Source organism: Mytilus trossulus, chromosome 5 (assembly GCF_036588685.1).
Source record: "Mytilus trossulus isolate FHL-02 chromosome 5, PNRI_Mtr1.1.1.hap1, whole genome shotgun sequence".
Classification (NCBI taxonomy): Eukaryota; Metazoa; Mollusca; class Bivalvia; order Mytilida; family Mytilidae; genus Mytilus; species Mytilus trossulus.
In genome coordinates, this window is record NC_086377.1 from 17,012,266 (window position 1) to 17,029,747 (window position 17,482).

Genomic DNA, 17,482 nt, shown 5'->3' on the forward strand with positions numbered 1-17,482 from the left:
TAATAGCGATTAAAAATAGTTGTACAATATATTTAAAGGAAAAGGTATAAATAGGATATTGAATGGGTGTTTTAACTCTTATGAAACAATAGATGAATTTTGTGAAAGAAAGAAGAGGAATCAACAAACATAATAATTCAGACATTTTAGACATAATGTTTTCTGAAATTATTGGCATAGTTATTCTTATTGTTAAGTTCGAAACCGTTATTAATTTTTGTGGCCGATTCTATCATCTAGATACATGTACTAATATACATGCTATATCGAACTTAAGATCAATAGTACATAAAAATACTCTGCAAAATTGAACACGATTTCGACTTGTATTAAGTAACTAGATATATTTAGTAATACATTTATTATTCGCTTTAGAGATTCTATTACTAGGTGTATTAGTAGGATCGATTAAATGGCATTATAAATGTTTAATTCAGCATGGAAACATTGATATATATCCTGTAGAGGTAGATATAAATAGATCTATTAAAAAAATCTATAATTATTTAACTGTTCATTGTCCACTAATATAGACTAGTCCCTAGCATGGACAGTGTGTTTAATTTTTTTTTATACCCCTTCACAATTTATTCTTCATGTTAAATGCCCCATGCAGTCAAAAAGTTAGAAGGGGCATGGATTCACACTGTAAAATAAATTTGGTCAGGAATTTTAAAGAAAAGTAGAGATTTGGTCCAACTGAAAAAAGGTTAAAAGATTAGCATTTCGGAAGCTGTCAAACGATTTCAAGTCTCCTTAACATACAATTGTCCTTATTTGAGTTAAAGCTGATATACTTTTCTATTACTTTCAAATTTGATAGAATTTGTCCCAAAAGTAGTATAATACACTGTAAATATATTATTGAGATTTATGAGGGATTTTTTAAAGGAGTAGGTCCAGTAAGGGCCGATTTTGGCCTCAAATTTCAGGTTCTTGGACACTTTTTAAACACTTTAGTGTCTATTACAATTGATTCAATTAGTTTATGTGAAATATTTATCCCATTGAGTCATGAAAAACGCTCCGATTCAAGCTGAAATATAAAAAGCTATCAAATATGCCCAAAAACGTCACTTTTCAGATGTTTTTTTTTGTCAAAAATGAAAGTGGCCGCATCCTTGTAACTGTTCATCCTCAATCTGTATATGTTATGTATTATCATCAAATAAAACTTACATTTCAATATTATGAATGAACACGAATGCGACCACTTTCATTTAAGACGAAAACCGTCTAAAATTTAGCTAAAATGCTTCAATTGTGAAGATTTCAGTAATTTAGCATGACTTTATGATGCTAGTACCCGATATATGTGCATTATATTGTCAAAAACAGCCCATGTTTATGTAGCAGAAGTATTCTACTTTCCAATAAATAGCTTAAACATAACGTTTTCACAATTTTCTAAAATTGCTATATTTTGGGGCCGAAAAGGGGTCTTACTGAACCTACTCCTTTCCATTTATTTTCTAAAAAAAAAGCACTTGCAAACATTTGTGTTCTCAGACCAACTGGTTGTGCTTGAATAAAGTTAACGTTGAAAATGAGATCAGATCTTTGACCGGATACTTGATGTTTTTTTTATTATGCTCTATTAATGATAATCTGAGATGACCGAGTGCTGATCGATGTTTTTCTGTTGCATAATATAATTGTTTTATTGTGTAATCAAAGATCATAATTCTATAACAAAATCTCATTTCTTCCAAAGGGCTCTCGCACCAAGTCCTGTAACATATGACTTCATTATCGTTTTTATACTGATATTTTCATTTGTTTTCAAAGATTTGAAATATCATTATTTTTATACCAGTCACCTGTTTCATAATACTATAATTTTCATGAGTATTTAGTTTAATGTAAAGTAATAAGGTTATTTATATCATATGTTAGATGTATGGTATCTGTAACAAACACAAAATGTTCCGGCGTGACATTTGTTCCGTCGGAACAAATTTCATAGGAAATATGTTCCATCAGAACTTATATCACAGAAAATTTGTTCCAGAACTATAAAATTTGATCCGGAATAAAATGCGTCTTTTGTTACCTTATCTCTTTTGATATAGTTGATCAATTGCATTGTACGGAAGCGTATTATATATATAGGGACATAGAAAAAATAAAATTAGCAGTGAACTTTTTTTTCAAAGTAGAAATTTTGACATTTCAAATCTCAAAATTTCGACTTAAATCAAAATTTTAACTTTTCTTATCTTGAAATTTTTACGTTCTAAAATTTTGAATACTCGAAATTTCGACTTATTTTAACTGCAAAATTTCGACTTATTTTAACTGCAAAATTTCGACTTCTTTTAAACTCAAAATTTCTACTTTTTTTAAACTTAAAATTTCGACTCTTACTCAGTATTTATACGTATGCGAATACCACATTCACAGTCATTTATATCAGCGAGGCGGAGATCCATTTACATCATGAACTTCATAATATAAAAAAAGAAGATGTGGTATGATTGCCAATGAGACATTTATCGACAAAGACCAAAATGACACAGACATTAACAACTATAGGTTACCGTACGACTTTCAACAATGAGCAAAGCCCATACCACGTAGTCGGCTATAAAAGGCCCCGATAAGAAAATGTAAAACAATTCAAACGAGAAAAATAACGGCCTTATTTGAGTAAAAAAAATAATGAAAAACAAATATGTAACACATAAAAAAACAGCATATTTTAATAAACTAAACCATCTTCAAGAGGTTATTTTAGATAGAAAATCTTGTTCTTGCCAAAGAATAAATAAAATATGTTTCATGTTGAAATACATATTTCAAGTCTGGACCTATATTACGACATACTTTTATTCAACAGTCTAATATATAAAGACAAGGGTTAATAGTTGTGTTATAAGAATGCAAACTTCCAAAACTAGAAAACTGAGCAGCTCATTGGTTGTCCTGAATATGCATGGCATTTTTGGCTACTTGATTTACCATTGTTTAAACAAGGCAGAGTCAGTGACTTGCTATTGGGATACCAAACAGGCCTTTGAAACTGTGATGCTAAATGTCCTCAGATCTGACGATCCTATGACAGTGTCGTGGAAACTCAAACATGGAATAGGGGGTGGATTCTGTCAACAAGCATGTGCTTTACGAATGATTTCTTCAATAGTAAATGCTAATCCATATCTTAATTTAAGAACAAAACCAGTTTCTGAATATAAATTGCCAAATTGTGTGGATGACGCTTTAATAATTTGCGTCCATGTCTACTCCTTCTAAAATTGTAATAACTGTGTTTGAATACTAACATCAATGTTTTAAAAGTACTTGGAAAAAGTTAAAATTTGAGATTTCAACAGTCGAAAATTTGAGATCAAAGTCGAAATTTCGATTTTAAAAAAAAGTCGGAATTTTGAGTTTACAATAAGTTGAAATTTTGAGTTTAGAATAAGTCGAAATTTCGAGTTTTAAAAAAGTCGAAATTTTGAGTTTTAAATAAGTTGAAATTTCGAGTTTGAAATAAATCGAAATTTCGAGTTTTGAAAAAGTTAAAATTTCAAGTTTAGAATAAGTTGAAATTTCGACTTTAAAATAAATCGAAATTTCGAGTTTTAAAAAAGTCGAAATTTTGAGTTAAGAATAAGTTGAAATTTCGAGTTTTAAATAAGTCGAAATTTCGAAATTAAAATTAGGTCGAAATAACGAGTTTAAAAAGTCAAAATTTCGAGTTAAACGTGGAAATTTCGACTTTTTATAAGTTGAAATTTCGAGATTCAAATAAGTCAAAATATTGACTTTTCATAAAGTAGAAATTTCAAGATTTTAGAAAGTCAAAATTTCAAGTTTAAGTCAAAATTTCGGGATTTGAAAAGTCAAAATTTCAAGGTAAAGTCAAAATTTCGAGATTTGAAAAGTCAAAATTTCGACTTAGAAAAAAAAGTTCACTGCTAATTTTTTTTTATGTCCCTAATACGCTTCCGTAGCATTGTCCTTTTCAAATTAGTACTTATGTTCATCTTTAACTATATTAATACTTTTTTTCGTAATCATTATGGCTTTAATTGCTATTTCTTATTCTTCTCTTTCCTGGTTCATAAGTGTCGTTTTTAGTATTACATGTATTAACTATTATTACTTCTAATTTACCCTACAGGAGCCAAATTAAATGTTTACCCTTAATAATTATTTAATACATTTAACATGGTACTTTGGGACCTCGTTTGGTCAAAATTGTCCCTTACTTTGACCTGGAGATCAATCTTCTGATATCTCTTTGGTTTGTCTGTTTCCACCAAGTGACCCGGTGGTTCTCCCCGAGTATTTCGGCTTCCTCCACCACAATAACAGACTTCTCGGTGTCCTACACGCTCCCTTGTGCGGTGGGGATTATTCTGGTGGTGGGATAATACTGTAGAGGACACATCTTCATTAATCTTAGGGAGAAAACAATGATCCGCTGTACCCTTGCAGTCATTCAAGGGGTGCGTCTAAATTGGCGGAATCTCAAGTACATACATACATACATTATCAATATAATGCATTTTTTGGGCAGCAGTCCTTTTGCGACAATTACTGTTTTTCAGGGGTATCATTTGCGCCAAATTTTGTTTTCCAAATGTATCAATTGAGCCAATATTCGGAACTCATTTGCGCCAATTAACCTGTACTTATACAATGTATCTATCATAAATATTAACGATTAATATATATTTATTCTAATTTTTGGCATATCATATGCTAGGAGATATTTCACCATGAAGATGAGCATCTGACGATTAATGATTTAATAGAGATATACCAATACGCCCATACGGCAATAGAGAAGATAATATAAGCTTTTGCTGATTATGTTTTAACCACATATGTTGATGACACAGGGCTTTGTTCTCACCATGCGTATGGGCTGTATTATTATTAGGAATTATTAGGAATTATTATGAACTGTTTGATGCATTTTCAATATGTTTGTGTTTTTGGACAATTAAGTGCAGTGGCGCAAACGGATCTTTTCCTTTTTTTTAAAATGACTTTAAACTCACGGATGACAAGGGCTCAGTATATAAGATAACTTGTTTAACCAGTGGAACATAGTTCACAGACAAGTAACTTATTTCAATAGGTAAGGAACAAATTTCACCAACCAGAAACTTATCTTACCAGGTAAAATTGTTGTGAAAATCCATGGAAGGTACCAGCGGGATTCGAACCCTCAATCTTGGGATTTAAAGGCAGCGCTCTAACCAATTGAAACAAAGAAGATCTTCCCTAACTCAACTAGTTAGACTACCTTCATATCTCCAGGTCTATAACACTCTTCCCCTTTTTATTTTTTCGGGGTGCGTACCATCCATCCGATCAACTCACAGGTCCACTACTGTACAACCCCGAGACTTCTACTCGGAAACCCTCTGGCCAGTTCCCTAGATGAAACGCACTAAAATTGCCATGGTATCCAATGACCGGCTGGTCAAACCTCATGACCAATTCTAACATCTCACTGCCAGGCAATATTCTATATACAATTTTTGTACCAGGTAAGTACGGGGCGCCGAATGGGACTCTTGTGGTTTTGTACTCAAAATTCAATTTTGTACGGACAAAAGTGACTTTTGTTCAACAAAAATGAGTTCAGTTTAACAAAATTTGTATCATACTACAAATTTGAAATTTTGTCATACAAAATTATCTATCAGCGGACAAAAGTCACTTTTGTCATGACAAAATTCATTTTTGTTACACAGACTTGACTTTTGTTACCTAATTTGAAAATTGAGCGACAAAAGTCAATTTTGTATTTAGATTACTTTAGTTTGGTTTCTGTGAACTAATTTGCATACAAAATCGACTTTTGTTACACAAAATTGACTTTTGTTACACAAAATTGACTTTTGTTACACAAAATTGACTTTTGTTACACAAAATTGACTTTTGTTACACAAAATTTACTTTTGTTACACAAAATTGACTTTTGTGAGACAAAATTGACAAAATTGACAAAATTGAATTTTGTCTCAACAAAATTGACAAAATTGAATTTTGTCTCAACAAAATTAACAAAATTGAATTTTGTCACAACAAAATTAAAAAAATTGAATTTTGTCTCAACAAAATTGATTTTTGTCTCACGAAAGTCAATTTTGTCTCACGAAAGTCAATTTTGTCTCATAAAAGTCAATTTTGTTGTTACAAAATTGAATTTTGTCATCACAAAAATGAATTTTGTCGTCACAAAATTGACTTTTGTTACACAAAATTGACTTTTGTTACACAAAAATTACTTTTGTTACACAAAATTGACTTTTGTTACCCAAAATTTACTTTTGTTACACAAAATTGACTTTTGTGAGACAAAATTGACAAAATTGACAAAATTGAATTTTGTCTCAACAAAATTGACAAAATTGAATTTTGTCTCAACAAAATTGACAAAATTGAATTTTGTCTCAACAAAATTGACAAAATTGAATTTTGTCTCAACAAAATTAACAAAATTGAATTTTGTCACAACAAAATTAAAAAAATTGAATTTTGTCTCAACAAAATTGATTTTTGTCTCACGAAAGTCAATTTTGTCTCATAAAAGTCAATTTTGTTGTTACAAAATTGAATTTTGTCATCACAAAAATGAATTTTGTCGTCACAAAATTGACTTTTGTTACACAAAATTGACTTTTGTTACACAAAAATTACTTTTGTTGCACAAAATTGACTTTTGTTACACAAAATTTACTTTTGTTACACAAAATTTACTTTTGTTACACAAAATTGACTTTTATTACACAAAATTGACTTTTGTGAGACAAAATTGACAAAATTGACAAAATTGAATTTTGTCTCAACAAAATTGACAAAATTGAATTTTGTCTCAACAAAATTAACAAAATTGAATTTTGTCTCAACAAAATTGACAAAATTGAATTTTGTCTCAACAAAATTAACAAAATTGAATTTTGTCACAACAAAATTAAAAAAATTTAATTTTGTCTCAACAAAATTGAATTTTGTCTCACGAAAGTCAATTTTGTCTCACGAAAGTCAATTTTGTCTCACGAAAGTCAATTTTGTCTCATAAAAGTCAATTTTGTTGTTACAAAATTGAATTTTGTCATCACAAAAATGAATTTTGTCGTCACAAAATTGACTTTTGTCTCAACAAAATTGACAAAATTGACTTTTGTCTCAACAAAATTGACAAAATTGACTTTTGTCTCAACAAAATTAACAAAATTGACTTTTGTCTCAACAAAAATGACAAAATTGAATTTTGTCTCAACAAAAATGACAAAATTGAATTTTGTCTCAACAAAAATGACAAAATTGAATTTTGTCTCAACAAAAATGACAAAATTGAATTTTGTCTCAACAAATATGACAAAATTGAATTTTGTCTCACAAAAGTCAATTTTGTCTCACAAAATTTAATTTTGTTTCACAAAAGTCAATTTTGTCTCACAAAATTGAATCTTACCGTACACAATTGACTTTTGTGATTTAATTTCTATATCAGGTAACAAAAGTCAATTTTGTATGCAAATATGTTTATATTTGCATACCTTTAAGACAAAATTGACTTTTGTCATGACAAATATGAATTTTGTCTACAAAAATGAATTTTGTCAACACAAATGAATTTTGTCATCACAAAATTGAAGTTCTCACAAAACAAGTCTGTAGCACATAGTTTTGTAAGACAAAAATGATTTTGTTATGACAGAATTGAATTTTGTACAAAACCACAAGAGTCCCATTCGGCGCCCCGTAGTAAGAAACAAATTTCACAAACATGGAACTTATGTCACTAGGTAAAAATGTAGACAAGACAAGACAAGACAAGACAATTTATTACAACTTAGGCACACGTATGGTGCTACAAGAGGATAACAAGTATACATCAACAATTACATAATTATACATTTGCAAGCAAGACAAACAATAAATAAATTAGCGATATCATACAATAGAATTAAAATATATAATAATTGGTTAATTTGTTTTGAAATAGTTTGAATTGTAGGGTGAATAAAAATGTATTTTAATACTACATTGTCATACAGTACAAATTATGAAAATATCTTATCTAAATGTCTCAAAAACGAGCACAGTTTTGTTAGAACTGGTACATTACAATGTGCCAATAGCCCAATAAATTTTAATTGGGAAGGATTCTTTGTGTAATATGTAGGTATATACCTTTCTCTTAATGACATAATTTGTTCATTGGTACATGTAAAAAAATAATGATATTTGTCACCAATTGTATTTGAATCGCAGTGGCGGCATATACGATCATCCTTTGGTGTATTTTTCCACCGACCAACCTCAATAGGGATTTTGATATTTGAACATCTAAATTTACTGTGTATATAACGATCTGCCACTTTAAGATTCAATAAATATTGTTCTAAACAAAAAATAGTTTTGTATGACACATAAAACTCCCCTCTTGACGAGTTTGTCATATCAGCGAATATACGCTGTCCAAATTGGTCAACTAATCTTTGTTTTATTTCTTTTTTAATATCTGAACTTTTTATACCACCCTGTGCATTCCAGAAAAAATCCTGTATCATCTAGTACTTGTTTTAGAGAAGATATCCATTTAAATGAGTATTGGCCTGAAGTATGCAGGTTATACATTAACTGATACAAAATCCCGGATAATTTTCTACTACCGCTTTGCACTAATCTTGCCCAAAAGCAAAGTAATTTAGTTTTTATATTAATGATAAGAGGGAATCTGCCAGTTTCCCCATAGACCATATAGTTTGGTGTTGTCGATCTTACATTCAGTATCTTCTTTAGGAAACTTAAGTGTACCTTTTCAATCATGTCAACATTCTCATGACCCCATATTTCCGAGCCATAAAGTAAAATTGGAGAAACCATACAATCAAATAGTCGAAATTGCAGATCTGAGGGAATTTTTACATTTCTTAACTTGTAGTATAATGCGTACAGTGCCTTTTGTGACTGTTCAACCAGTTTTTTCTTTGATAAATTAAAATTACAATTATATCTTATTAATAATCCCAGATAATTATAACTGTCCATACTGTAAGTAACAAATTTCACCAACCCAGAACTTATTTTACCAGGTAAAGTGTGGAACTTATTTCATAGAAATGGAACAAATTATATAGAAATTGTCTAAAAAAAGTTCTCCCAGAACATATTTCCTGTGAAATTAGTTCCACTGGAACTTTTTTCACAGAAAAAAATTTTGAATCACATATCCACCCATTTCGTAACATGAAAAAACAATTCGAACCAAAGCGTGAACATTTTTTTATAGTTTTTTGACGCTATTAATCATTTTTTTCTCTATCCAAAATTTAACACTATACGGTATCGATAGAATCTGGATTCAGTAAACATTTGTTTTTTGGCATCACCTTAACCACATTATTTTTTCATGCAATTGATGAAATTATAAAAACTACATATTATTACTTATTTTTCGATATTCACATGAAAATCGAAACAAACGTAAAATACTGAAATGCCGTTCACCTATCGATCCAGGACAATGACACGGTCTTCAACTTAAAGATGTTGGGTCAAATATGACAATATACATCTAAATGACCCCAATGTCATAAAAAGGACAAATATGCCAATGAAGAAACACATTGCAATAGAAATATTCCGTATTCACAAATGATATAAAAGAGTCTACATTTTTTGTTTTGTTGTATTAACAAGTTTTACCCAACAGTCTACCACCGAAGGAATATTTATTAAATTCGGTTTCAAAACCAGTGACTTGTTCAAAATGATGACCTTCTTGTCAACCTGGAGATAAGTCACGTCGGATCAACAATGCAATATGTAGAACCAATCGTAACTACTCGGCCATTCTCGCTACGCAGTACAATAGCATTATTTCTTCGTGCAACCAGAAAGGCCGAGTTGTTCCGATTGTATGTAGAACACGTTGTATAGTCTCGTAGGGGTTTGTATAATTTGTCATCGCTATTTGTGTACAATGATAAGTGAACGTAAAATGGGTTGGAACCTTTTGTCGATGATTTGTATTGTTTATCTTGCTAAAACAGGTACGTATACCTTTCATTTTTTTTACATAAATAAGGCCGTTAGTTTTCTCGTTTGAATTGTTTTACATTGTCTTATCGGGGCCTTTTATAGCTGAGTATACGGTATGGGCTTTGCTCATTGTTGAAGGCCGTACGGTGACCTATATTTGTTAATGTTTGTGTCATTTTGGTCTTTTGTGGATAGTTGCCTCATTGGCAATCATACCACATCTTCTTTTTTTATACGTATAGTTGTACTTAGTAAACGTAAAAGATAAGTATGATTATATAACAGGAGATGTCGCATATATATGTCAAAGAGACAACATTCAAATGTAAATATATGTATGTGTTCCCCGTCATATTGTAAACTGTCGTAAATTAGTATTAATCAAAGCATGCAAGCTATATTATAAGGTTGGACTGGCCTGCCTAGAAATCGAAGCTCTGTCAAATTCTTTGAACTTACCATTTTATTGTTGTAACCTGATCCAGCGGACATAAAACAATTCGAGCACGCTTTGCGTTGGTCTCATATTCAGAAATCAACCAATCAAAATACTGATTTCAAACATAAGTTTCGAATACAAATTTTGTACTCTGAGCAAAGTTTTATGACCATGGTCTTATCAGCAATAACGATATATATCGTATTAGGTCTCTAGTACACTATGTCACTCATATTATTATTCGGAAACAAAAATCGTACGCCCGGTATATTTCAGTATTAGTACCAAAGTAGAGTATGGTCAGGTTATAAATTACAGCAACTACATATTTATATACTCCATGGTATTTTATCAAATTATCTCCTCAATGACCTCAATTGCTCTCCTCTTCTTTTCTTTCTTGGTCTATTGACTTTGATTTAAATATCAAATCAAATCGTTTCCGAATGGTTTTTGTTGAATTATTTTACAACTGTCATGATTCCGCTGTCTCAGAGATTCATTTTTTTAAGAAATATATATTCATAGATATAGGAAGATGTGGTGTGAGTGCCAATGAGACAGCTCTCCATCCAAATAACAATTCAAAAAGTAAAACTTTATAGGTTAAAGTACGGCCTTCAACACGGAGCCTTGGCTCACACCGAACAACAAGCTATAAAGGGCCCCACAATTACTAGTATAAAACCATTCAAACGGGAAAACCAACGGTCTAATCATGACTTGCAAATGCTGATTTGTCGTTGCATTTTTCTGCAGTATATAAGGCTGGGAATGATCACCAACTGATTTTGTATATAACTTATGGTTTGTTTTTATTTTAGCGAGTGGCGCAAATAGCTGTCAAGATGGGTGGGAATCTTTCAAAGACAAATGCTTTCTGTTCTCCGAAGACCAGAAATCTTGGAGTGATGCAAAGGTATTACAATTGTTTTAACATATTAAAAACAAGAAGTTGTGACATGATTTCTAATGAGACAATTCAACACTACAAACAAAATGACGTAGAATTTAACAACTACATAGTTCATGCACGGCCTCGGTCAACAATGAACAAAACCCATTCCGCATTGTCGGCTTTAAAAGGTAAACTAACAGCCTGGTTTATGTTAAAAAAAATATACAGGGTTAGCAGTTCGAACATAATTACGTTATAATGACAATATTCGACAAACACACAAAGCACACATAAATGAGTAATGTTACAATATCGGTCATTGGGAGCTGTTTGCATAGGGAGAGCGGAGTGGTTGGTACAGCAATGCATTTGTGTAAACTAGGCAGGGTTTTGTTTTTGAACTTTTTATTTAAATATTTCTATATAGGAGGTATACATTTTCTGAGGTCAGATGATGTCTGCCTCTGGGTGCTAGATGTTTCGCTCTGTTGAAGACCCATTGGTAACCTTCGGCTGTTTTCTACTCTTTGGTCTGGTTGTCGTACCTTTAACATATTCCCCATTCCCATTTTCAATTTTATAACATTAGTATTCCAAATTGATAAAATAAAACAGAAAACTGAAGACTACAAATACCAAGAACGACGCAACAAATCAAGCTTGAGGAAAAATTATCAGTTGCAATTTTATTCATGAAAAGATTTGTCAATGAGATGGCCAGGAGCTTGTTTTGTGTAATAGATGCTCACCGCGATCTAAAATAAATTCAGATCTTGGTAAGGTCGTGGTATGAGCGACATGAAAACGTAAATTTCCATCACTTGCACGATGCTACTGGTCATTATAAAAATACATGCAAATTTCAATGAGGGCATATTTTGGAAAATGATGTCATTCGTTAAAACATTTAAACGTGTCCCTCTATTCTATAGTATGGAAGCAACTATATACAGAAATATGCAATAGGAAAAATTATGAGTTTTAACAATTTTAGGTCAAAGGGGCCAAAAACAGCATTTATCTAGTTTCAGGACTATTGTACCACCATGTTTAATACCATAAGTAGAAGGTTGGGATTTATTTAAAGGGGTTATTGGGCATCCAGTCTAGGATGTAAGGGCCATAAAAGGGACCAAAAACAAGCATTTTTCTAGTTTCAAGGCAATAACTTGTGTGTAATTGTATGTATCTCTCTGACATTGTACCCCAAGTTTCCATATAAAATGCTAAAGACTGAATGATAAGATAATGCCTACCGTCTGTATATGACATGAAAACACTTTCATTTGTTAATAAAAACAAAATTATTGTATTTTTATATAGTAACACTATTGACCCTTTAAAGTTGGCTACCCAATGTAACAAGTTTACTATCGCCTATTTTATTATATATTTTGTTTAAATAATATAAAAATTAAACATACAGGAACACATTTACTGTCAAATTTAAGAAAGACACCTTATTATAACTAACAAACAACCCACTAATTAACAAAAATAAAAAGTTGGCTAAATGAGAATAACTTATTTCAAAAAGTGGTATAAACGGGAAGACACCGTTCAAATATTAGTATGCATTCCATACGGCATACATAATTTTCATCAATCTTTCTTTTTATTTACAGAGCCATTGTAAATCCCTAGGAGCACAGTTAGCAGAACTTAAAGACTTTGACACAAATGAATTTGCCAAACATTTTCTCAATCTTAAGTACCTTTTTCATAATGGTAAGATTCATCTGTAATCGTATAACCTCAATATTTTTTTATACTTTTTGCACCTTATTATTCTCTTTTCTTTCTTCTATCAGCTCAGCGAAAAGTTCTTTTTCATTCATTATGCAGGGACTATGTAAAATGAAATGGGTAAATATGAAAAAATCTCTGTTGTTTCGGAATTTGAATGCTATTCTTTTTGTACAATGGGCAAGAAAGTACGGAAGCCCTGGAGTGCCATGCAAAAAAAAAAATTCAACTTGTGCGCACAAGTTACCAACTTGCGCGCACAAGTTACTATCTTGTGCGCACGAGTTACACAACTTGCGCGCACGAGTTACTATCTTGTGCGCACAAGTTACATAACTTGCGCGCACGAGTTACAAACTTGCGCGCACGAGTTACTAACTTGTGCGCGCAAGTTACTATCTTGTGCGCACAAGTTACACAACTTGTGCGCACGAGTTACACAACTTGTGCGCACGAGTTACCAACTTGTGCGCACAAGATAGTAACTTGCGCGCACAAGTTAGTAACTCGTAGTTAGTATATTGTAATCAATAGTTACACGTGTTTATAGCATGGGCACACTATGCTTTATGGAAGGCGATCCTGCCGGACAAACATTCTATAAATTAAGGTAATTTTTAACATAGGTAGAATTTTACTGACTGTATTAATTCAGAGAAAAGTAATTAGGAACAGTGTGTAAAACGAAGTTACTATTCAATAAGAAACTTATAATTCTTATTCCTTTTTTATGAATTCCAATGTAAACGGGTTATTTGTTCGTAAGAGGGCCCCCCGGGGTACACTTAGTTTGTTTTAATGCACTGACACTCAAGTTATGTTATTTCTGTCGTGTAAATTATTGTGTCGTGAATGGGCTACGGGTATCATATTACACCGTTCCTTATTTGCTGCTTAACTTGATACATATAAACATTTAACATTTTGGTGTATTAGATAGGCGGTATATCTTATTACCATCGACGTCACTGAGAGGATATTGAAACGATGTTCATCGAGTACCAAAACTAGTCAATACTATGTTTATGGCCTTAGTCATGTTAGTTATGGCTGTATAAACTAGCCACAATTTAGACGAAACGGCCGTCTGGCATTGATACCAAATTTTATCCTAGGGGCGGATTCAGACATTTTAAAAAGGGGGGTCCACACCCGTAACAAATAGATTATTACTATGACGACACATCAAAGTTTCGTTTCTTTAGCGATACTTATCGCCAGTCATTAGTCACTGTGATCAATTATACTCATTTAGGATTAACATTCGACCCACGATGCTCGATAGTAATACTAGTTTACAAATCTTTGAATTGAAGTAGTCACATTTTAAACAGCTTACTTTATTACAGGTGTCAGATCAAATAATCATGACCACAAATGATTTAGCTATCATTATTTCAACCTACTTTAGCCTAGGTTTGCAATATGAAGAAATTATTGGTTTGTTGGCTCAAAGACATAATGTTATTTTATCTATGAGAACTTTGAAAAGACGCTTAGCTTCGTATGGATTGTACAGACGAAAGAATTTTTCGGATATTTTCCAAGTTGCTATGTTTATCTTCGAACAACTAAAGTCATCTGGTTGTCTCCATGGATACCGTTGGATGCATTCGAGATGCTTACAGAATGGTTTTATTGTCCAAAAGGAGATGGTAAGAATCCTATTAGGCATATTGGATCCTTCTGGCGTTGCTGCGAGAGTTAAGCGCAAACTAAAAAGAAGGCACTATAGATCCAAGGGTCCCAACTACATATGGCACCTTGACTCATATGATAAGTTAAAACCGTATGGAATTTGTGTCAACGGATGTATAGATGGGTTTTCAAGGTTTATAATTTGGTTACGTGCTGGTAGAAGCAATAATAACCCACGAATTGTAGCGGGATTTTATGTAGAAGCTTTGACTTCTTTAGAAAGGGTACCACATTCAATACGATCAGACATGGGAACCGAAAACAGTTATATTGCTGAAATGCAGTCATTCTTAAGGAGGAATGGTCCCGGAAGCAGAACAGCTTTTCTCTATGGAACAAGTCAACACAATCAACGTATAGAGAGCTGGTGGGGAATACTTAGAAAAGAATGTGTACAATTTTGGATGGAATTCTTTGAACAGATGAAGCAAGACGGCTACTTCACAGGCGACTTCATCGATAAAAGTCTGATACAATATTTTTTCATGGATATTATCAGAGTAAGATAGAATATGATATATAAATATCATCTTAAATCAAAACGAAACAACGAAGAACTATTCCAAACGCTTAATTTGATAAACGTTTAACATGTTATATGTTTCAGTATAAAAACGTACTTGAAAGAGACATTTTATATAAAAAAAAGTCGTAAAGACATAAAGACTTAAACTGGCAATGTTTTCTTCCAAAAATTTGCAACCACTGGCCCTTGTAATTATCTTTTGACCCTTTTATCTCTGAAACAAACAAAAAAAAGCTATGTTAGAACGGTTAAATGAAATTTAAACAGGAATTTCATATTTTTGTCAATGTGAAATCGACAAGAATGCGATTGGACCAAATACTTGGAAAATGTTATTTTGTCAGCTTAAGCCCATAATTGTTGAATTTGTAATAAGGTTGTAACTTGAATAATAACAACGCACCCTTATGATCATTGTGCTCAGAGGTAATGGAGTGGTCGTAGTGATCGTAATATAACGACTGGATTATTCGGGTTAATAAGGTTGTGGTTTATGATTTGACCGTTCTTAAAACATTTTTATCTCCAATAACGAAAAAAGCATGAATTAGTATGGTTGTTGAAAAGTATAAGTCTCAGACCGCGGCTCCTAACGGTGGCTACATAGATTGTGTTCACAAATGCAGACATTTAACATCCATGCATTATGTCACATTGATTAAATATCATTAAACTAACCTTTCTTCATAAACTTCATCCAAGCAAGAAATCCGCAATGTACAAATCACGCGCATGTCAATAAGGGCTCAAATAATCGTGCGCACATATTAAATAACTCGTGTGCACAAGATAGTAACTCGTGCGCACAAGTTGTGTAACTTGTGCGCGCAAGTTGTGTAACTTGTGCGCACAAGATAGTAACTCGTGCGCACAAGTTGTGTAACTCGTGCGCACAAGTTGTGTAACTTGTGCGCACAAGATAGTAACTTGTGCGCGCAAGTTGTGTAACTTGTGCGCACAAGATAGTAACTCGTGCGCACAAGTTGTGTAACTCGTGCGCACAAGTTGTGTAACTTGTGCGCACAAGATAGTAACTTGTGCGCGCAAGTTTGTAACTTGTGCGCGCAAGTTGGTAACTTGTGCGCACAAGTTGAATTTTTTTTTTTGCATGGCACTCCAGGGCTTCCGTAAGAAAGACGTTCGATCTGCAAAAATGATCAAATATTAAATATAGCAGATATCGAATATATATAATTTTTTCTAGTACAAACAAGATAATAGCCGTCTATGCCAAGCGCTTCGAATGGCTAGATGACATAAACTAAAGCAAATTAAATGTGTATATAGAAATAAATGATAAAACATGCCGACAACAATCATATAACATGAACGTGTGTAGAACATATTAAAGTTTATATGAAACAAATATATCTCCGTTTTTAAGCAAGAAGGCCAAATGCTTGCTAAAAAAGGTAATGTGATATAACAAATAATTTGGTGCGTTAGATGTGCGTTTCCTATACAACAGACTCACCAGTGACGCTCGAATCAAAACAGTTGGAAAGGTGAATTTACATACAAAGTTGAAAATCATCAAAGAGCGAACATTCTGCAAAGTTAGGCAAAAGCCGTCTATGCCAATCGCTTCGAATGGCTAGATGATATAAACTAAAGCAAATTAAACGTGTAGATAGAAATAAGAGATGAAACATATAAAATATTAAATATAGCAGATATTGAATATATTATTTTTTTCTAGAACAAACAAGACACAATTTCTTCATCGGTTTATCGGACCAAGATCAAACAAATGTTTGGAAATGGACCGTAAGTGGCGAAACAGCTGATTTTACTGACTGGACTTCCGGTGAACCTTCAGGAGGAACAGAACACTGTACTGTTTTATGGGGATACATTGGTTATTGGTGGAATGATGAAGAATGTCAAAAACAATTCCAGTATATTTGTGAAGCTGATAATACATTGCCTGTTGTTGGAAAATAAAAAGAAGAATTCTATCTGCTTTGTTTTATTTTTTTTGTTTAATAAAATCAGTTTTTTGTTCAAACAATCGTAAAGAGTTAATATAAATGATTTCTTGAAAAGCTAATTATATTTAAAAACGAGGACATGGTCAACTGCAACTAACACGGAATGAAAATAAATTTTAAAAGTTCGTGCGTCCGAAACTTTTTTTTCTCCGTTTCCCTTTTAAGAG

At 32.2% G+C, this 17,482-nt stretch overlaps 1 protein-coding gene across 1 annotated transcript; it reads left to right on the forward strand.

Annotated features, from left to right (window-relative positions):
• The first annotated feature begins 9,849 nt into the window (after positions 1-9,849).
• LOC134717666 (perlucin-like protein) lies at positions 9,850-17,268 on the forward strand. Its single transcript, XM_063580162.1, has 4 exons — positions 9,850-10,028; positions 11,281-11,375; positions 12,980-13,082; positions 17,024-17,268. Exons 1-4 carry the CDS (start codon positions 9,959-9,961, stop codon positions 17,266-17,268), a joined length of 513 nt encoding a protein of 170 aa, XP_063436232.1. The 5' UTR covers positions 9,850-9,958.
• Positions 17,269-17,482: the final 214 nt, after the last annotated feature.

Excerpts from the sequence above, each read along its gene's own strand:
- LOC134717666 (XM_063580162.1), top strand. The coding sequence starts at position 9,959 with ATGATAAGTGAACGTAAAATGGGTTGGAACCTTTTGTCGATGATTTGT. Across the intron at positions 11,376-12,979 it reads AATCTTGGAGTGATGCAAAG|AGCCATTGTAAATCCCTAGG; the intron begins GTATTACAATTG and ends TTTTATTTACAG. Across the intron at positions 13,083-17,023 it reads TAAGTACCTTTTTCATAATG|AACAAACAAGACACAATTTC; the intron begins GTAAGATTCATC and ends ATTTTTTTCTAG.